The sequence below is a fragment of the Ascaphus truei genome, chromosome 6 (genome assembly GCF_040206685.1).
Source record: "Ascaphus truei isolate aAscTru1 chromosome 6, aAscTru1.hap1, whole genome shotgun sequence".
Lineage (NCBI taxonomy): Eukaryota > Metazoa > Chordata > Amphibia > Anura > Ascaphidae > Ascaphus > Ascaphus truei.
In genome coordinates, this window is record NC_134488.1 from 43067027 (window position 1) to 43073573 (window position 6547).

At 47.2% G+C, this 6547-nt stretch overlaps 1 protein-coding gene across 1 annotated transcript in view; it reads right to left on the reverse strand.

The window, feature by feature from the left end:
* USP28 (ubiquitin specific peptidase 28) overlaps window positions 1–5886 on the reverse strand; it is a 28992-nt gene extending 23106 nt beyond the window's left edge. Inside the window, exons 1-5 of the mRNA XM_075606584.1 lie at window positions 5872–5886; window positions 5366–5624; window positions 4346–4485; window positions 2228–2386; window positions 1726–1821 (exon numbers count right to left, since the gene is read on the reverse strand). Of these exons, the coding sequence (XP_075462699.1) occupies window positions 1726–1821; window positions 2228–2386; window positions 4346–4485; window positions 5366–5624; window positions 5872–5886 (669 nt within the window). The remainder of the gene's footprint in view (window positions 1–1725; window positions 1822–2227; window positions 2387–4345; window positions 4486–5365; window positions 5625–5871) is intronic.
* Between the last annotated feature and the right edge of the window lie 661 nt (window positions 5887–6547).

Consider the following 6547-nt stretch of genomic DNA (forward strand, 5'->3'; position numbering starts at 1 on the left):
GCTAGAAAAAAATCCATATATTCCTACGCTTCGTGATGCAGCATAAATGATCACCACCTTCCTCCTGGGGAACAGAGCTCTCAAATGACTGCTACATTGTCCTGTGTGCTGGGACTGAGCCACAAGTGCTGAAGCAGGGATATCCTGAAAACCTGACTTTTGGTGGCCCTTGAGGACTGGAGATGGCTACCCCCGTTATAGTGGATAAAAGGAAAATATGGAGGTAGTCCTCTAAAAATGATGTGCAGAACATGCATTTTTCGGGTTGCCTTCTCCCTGCCTTTACAGCAGCTTTGCTTCAAGCTGCAGTTACTTAATTACTAGGGACAGGAAATGAAAAGGTCTGCTTCAAAACTTATTTTGAACCTCAAAGTGAAAGCTCCTTCGAAAAAGCCACAGACAGCTGCTACCTTTTCAGCACTAAAAAGAAAAAAAACAATTTACGTCAAGCCAGGGATGATTCTGCTGCATGGTAAAGCCTAAAATTATCTTGTTGGAACCCAAGAGGCTCTCTGCATATGCATGCGGTGACAAAAATAGATGTTACACAGGCTCCAAAACACATTTGCATGTTTTTGCAGATGGAACAATAGCGGAGCTGACAGCGCTTCTTACAGAACGAGAGCAGCTAAAAACTCCTAACAAATGTCTTCGCTGTAAGTGGGCACGGAGCCCACAGATGTGCCAACCGGAGAAACTGTGCTTTTCTTCCCCTCCATGTGGGCTGAAGATGTTAGACAAGTAGGAAGCGTGCTCCTGAGTTGAGCTCATTAACTGCTCTGTTGCCGAGCTGTTATACCGGACAGTTTACCATCTGTAAATGGTTTGGCCTCTGTTGACATCACTGAATGTGCTGAACACCCAGAACCAAGGTCATTAGGAGGTGCCTACAACATACACCTTTGTATTTGTGTGTATATGTAACAATGTTGCATATACGCTAAAAGGCACAATCGACTAGAACTAACCTCCATTTTTTCTTTACAGGATTAGAACTGGCAATGGGGGTATATAGTTGCGCCAGAGTTGAACTGCACTATTTTCAGTAGTGGTTAAGTTACCGGTATTACGTCCTGGTTTTAAAAAGGTGATGGAAATGGCCATCCAATAGTAAGCCACAACCAAATCATGTTGCAGCTTCCTATTAGCTGAGATTTGGCAGCCATTTTGATCCGAGTGGGGCAAAAAGAAATAAAAAAGCAGGAGGAAGTGTCCTGTTAAAGTCAGTATTTTGCTGAATGGATGCTAAATCAGCATTTTCTCTGTTTAACAGTGGTCTACACATTTTTTGTTCTGGATTTCACCAAAGTGGTATGTAAATAAAATATATACTTAGCAAGTGAACAGTACAAATACACCTTCAGGACAAAGGTATATAGTTATTTTTTTAAACATTTCTCGCTTTCCTGTGCCTGTAGCGGCCCTCCCCCGGCTAAGCGAAGCTGCCCTCTCTGCATAGAAACTTGCGGGTTTCCATATCATTTTGACGCTACACACCCGTGCGGTTTGGTGCCGGGAAATTCTCTAAAAGCCATGCAGTTTTATGCCATCAATACATTTTATTTTTTCGATTTCGGTTTAGTTTCGCTTCTCCACACACAAGTGACAAAATGCATAAATCACAGCAAACAAATGGTCATGCACAGCAGTGTGTTATTTGTGCTTCCAGGGCAACTTAATGTTTTTAATGCTGAAAATGTTAGGACATTGACAATCTCCAGATACCTTAACAAGCCCTGCTTCAGGCCCGTCCCGATCAAAAACCTGCCGGGCTTTCAGTATAGCCAGGATAACACCTTGCATGGCAGGACTGAGCATCACCTGGCACAACAAGCAGGTGAAAAGAGAGAAAGGAAAGGGAGAAAGGAGAAAGAGAGAAAGAGCTGAAGTGCGATGAAGAGAAAAGCAAACAACCGTTTCAAAGGGAAAATGGAAAAGGTAGAAGAGCATAAAAGGAACGGGAAATGATGCCTGGAGGCCTGATTCAAATCAAGAGGGATTTACACTGTTCCAATTAAAAAGTACTAATCGAAACGATGTTCCAAGCAACACCGAGAGTCAAGTGAGAGAGGTGGAGTACCGAGGGGGTTCCTCGTGGAATCACAGTATATCACAATTACTCCATTCAAATACTAACTAAATACATTCACATGTTGACAAATTCACTGCCTGTTCCTATTCTGTTCAGCACTGATGGTTATAAAGCTCCTTCATCCAAGTTCTGTACCTCCTCATTATATCCATCAGCATCGGATCTAACCAGTATCTTCCCCACACTGGGGATCTCCACCTCGGAGAGCCGCGAGCTGGCCCGCTGCTCCTCCCCTGCCTGAGCCGTGAGGCTGGCTTCAGGCTGAGCGGCCTCCTCGGCCTCAGGTTTCACCGGCTGTGGCAGCAGAGAAAGGACAGCGCGAGAGAAACGATAAGAGAGAAAAGGAAACAGACAGTAAAGTGGAATGTAACATGCAGAGCTGTCAGAGAAGGGCTGGAGTAAGAAGCACATCTGGTTATACCAGGAGCAGCCAGCAACTCCAGTTCTCAAGAGCTACCAACAGGTTTAGGCTTTCAGGACATCCCTGCTTCAGCACAGGTGGCTCAATCAGTTGGTCAGTCGTTGGCTGGCAAACTCGAGTCGTCAAGGTCCACCAACTGATACGGGTTTACGGATATTCCTGCTTCAGCACAGGTGGCTCAATCAGTGGCTGTCTGCCTGAACCACTGATTGAGCCACCTTTGCTGAATCAGGGATACCCTGAAACCCTAAACCTGGTGGTAGCTCTTGAGGACTGGAGTTGTCTGCTCCTGTGTTATACCATCCACAGACATATGCTAAATTCTTGGTGATGAGCAACTGTGGTTACTGGTTATCGACTGGTAAACAGAAACAGAATGTTTTTCTCTTCCTGTAAATGCAGACTTGTCGTTGTCTGCGATACCTTTTAATGGATGAGCTGCAGTGTTCCACGTGTAGCAATATACATTGTACAGAGCTTTCAAAACCTTTACGTCTCATTTAGAAAGCTATGTACACCCTATGACTTGAGAAATACCTTAAAGCAGCAATCCAAGGGAAGATTTGTTTTAGTACATTTTTTGTGACATAAGATTGAAGCAGGGTGTCTCTGGAACTGAACCCCATTAATTTCAGCTCCGGAGACCTGCTTCCAGAAATACAGACCTCCGAATGGGGTGAGGGTAGCAGCTCTGGCTGAGCTAGCTGGGGCTCCAAGCTGCTTTGTCGTGTGGGCCAATAAGAAGCCAAACCTGGTGACATCACGGCTTCCTATTGGCCCGCAGGGCGCAGGCACATTGAAACTCTGCCATTATATGAGCGGCTACTCGTATCCCATAGGGAGGCAAGTATCTCCGGAAACAGGGGGTCAGCCCCAGAAACCCCCTGTTGCATCCTACATTACATTTTTTTTAATTGCCTAAAAATAAAACAAATCGCATGCTTGGATTACCTTTAATAAATCTCATATGTAAAAAACTATGACGATGCTAGACTGCAAGACCAATACTTTGTACTGCGCCGCTTGTTAAAGCATGGAAGTTAAACCAGTTTGCACTACCACAGCTCTGGACAAGTACTAAGCCGACTAAACATAGCAGAAGTATAAATAGAATATAACCATGTGCTGCATCAACTCAGTTATTCTATGTACTCTTTAATTCATTAAAAAAATCACATGTAGTGGAGCAGAAATCCTCCAGCAACCTCACAGGGGAGACACTTGTAAACAGTCAGTCTGTTCCTTGCTGCCGACAAACCTTCACACCATTAGGAACAATAAAGCTGAGAGGGACACACCTATGTTCACACGCTTACATCTTCGCCATTGTACACATTCCTTGCTTAAGGTAGGTTTGCCCCTGTGCTGTATTACACACAAGTATCGCCCCACATGTGCCTTGTACTGTTTACACTGTAAAGCCCCTGTCACTTTATAGATTTTATACCAGGGTTGGGCAACTCCGGTCCTCAAGGGCCACCAACAGGTCAGGTTTTCAGGAGAACCCTAATTCAGCACAGGTGGTGCAGTCTTCGACTGAGCCACTGATGGAGCCACCTGTACTGAAGCAGGGATATCCTTAAAACCTGACCTGTTGGCGGCCCTTGAGGACAGGAGTTGCCCACCCGTTCTATACCCTGGTGTTCACCGATTGTATTACATACACACTGAAGCCTTTGCCACTGCAGACTGCTGCCCATTCATTGAGTACAATAGTTCTGTACAGAGTACAGCTAACTAAGGAGGTCATTCACTATGCTCAGAGGCATGGCTGGAACAGACTGCGATGGGTCACTTGGTAGCATATTGAACTCCCACACACAGATTCTCACCTCTTGCAGTGCGGCCTGCACCCCGTTTCTCTCATAGGAGTTGGCCGTTTTGGTGATGGCCAGAGCGGTCTGCTCTTTGGTGATCATGGCGTGCTCAGATGATAAGGATCTAGCCCGGTCCTCGCAGCTCAGAGGGGACGCTGCAAGGTGGAGACATGGGATAATGAGAAAAGAAGAATATGCTCGTCTAGGTGGGTACCGTGAATAAAACACGCATTCAATTATCAGCTGCAGAGGATGCAAACAGGGGTGGGATAGCCGTGTATTTTGGTGTACGTTTAAAAACACGATCACTAAACTGTTTTACATGTGACATCATCAGATCACTTTCCGATGTCACAAGAACCCCCAAGAGCCATTTCCACATCACCTTCCGTGGTCACCCTTATGAAGCACTTCAAGTCCTCATCGGATGTGTAAAAATCTCAGTCCTACAACTTCGTAGTACAAAGTGTTAGAAATACTTACAATGCAAGACGAATATGTCCAACTGTGATTTGTGCACTCTCCAGCCTGGGAAGGGAACAGGAGGAGCTGAAGGGCTAGTAATTAATAGGCACTCTTATTTGCAGGGTCAAACAGGATTAGAAAAATGTAACTTTCTTCCATGGGTCATTAAAATCACCCCACGCCCAGAGCAGGCAGTGCTGGGAAAAACGCGCTTTCAAGAGAGCTGCATCTATGGCAGAGCGGCCAGTTACCGCTTTGTTTCCTGTAGCTATATCCCACAATATAGTACCTTGCATAGTGCGTTGCGGGGGCATGATTTTGGGAAGCAGAGCGGTGACCGACAGCTTTGCCCCACACAAGGTTCTTCTGCAGCTTTTCCACCACTACTCGTCACCCCTCGGGCCAGTGGATTTTTCAAGCCTGGTCATAACGGACAACCCAAATCAAAGATGGCCACCTCCTGTGAAAGGTGCACATTGCCTTTATCGCTCTTATCTCTACAGGGGGTGAGGGCTGCCATGAAACAAACCACTCCCTTAGCCACCGCTTAAAATCCCTCTCATTCCGCACCATCGCAAACAGCTGAGAACTCCTGAGATTCGGAGGTTACCGCAGGCTCCATCTGTGGCATCTTGCAGCACTGAGCATCTTCCCACTCCTCTATTTCATGCTCAAACCTCCGGTTGTCCTCTCGGACGTAACGCCTGAAGCCAGGAGGGAGAGCATCAATCTTATCCTGCAGCTGTCCGGCTTCAGCGTCTATGAGAAGGCAAATTACACAGAAGGAATAAAAGATGCTCCACGTATGAAAAAAAACAAAAACCGTAATCTTAAATATAAAGTGTCAAAAATAAGTAACACTCCATATTACACACATGCTAATGTTGCCTTAAAATGTATTGATAATCCTGCCCTTGTTTGTATGAATTAGTCTTTACTTTATACAAATGTCAAATTGTTGTCTCATTGTTGGTATGATACAGATGTCGCCAGACTTGCTGTACCCGGCACCACACACAAACACGCAAAAGTCCACGGCGCTGGGACAGTGTGGATTGCAGCCCAGGAGGACTAACACTGTGGGAGTTCATGCTTCTGAATGGGACCCCCGCTGAGATAATCCTCCGCTTGTACAATAACCTCCATACCTAATCTCCGTTCGCTCCAGTACGCGAGGAGATATGGAGGTGCCCTCTGCTCCACACGCTGTGCTCAGCCGCCTGCAGCCAGCATTCCCGCCTCACTGCAGCCAGCACTCCCTCTCACTGCAGCCAGCACTCCCTCTCACTGCAGCCAGCACTCCCTCTCACTGCAGCCAGCACTCCCTCTCACTGCAGCCAGCACTCCCTCTCACTGCAGCCAGCACTCCCTCTCACTGCAGCCAGCACTCCCTCTCACTGCAGCCAGCACTCCCTCTCACTGCAGCCAGCACTCCCTCACTGCAGCCAGCACTCCCTCTCACTGCAGCCAGCACTCCCTCTCACTGCAGCCAGCACTCCCTCTCACTGCAGCCAGCACTCCCTCTCACTGCAGCCAGCACTCCCTCTCACTGCAGCCAGCACTCCCTCTCACTGCAGCCAGCACTCCCTCTCACTGCAGCCAGCACTCCCTCTCACTGCAGCCAGCACTCCCTCTCACTGCAGCCAGCACTGACCAACCCACACAAGACAGATTCTGGAGCAGGGAGAGTTTGTGTGCCGGCAACTGCAAGCAGGTGAAGAGATCAGGTGTGGGTGTTATTATACTGACGCA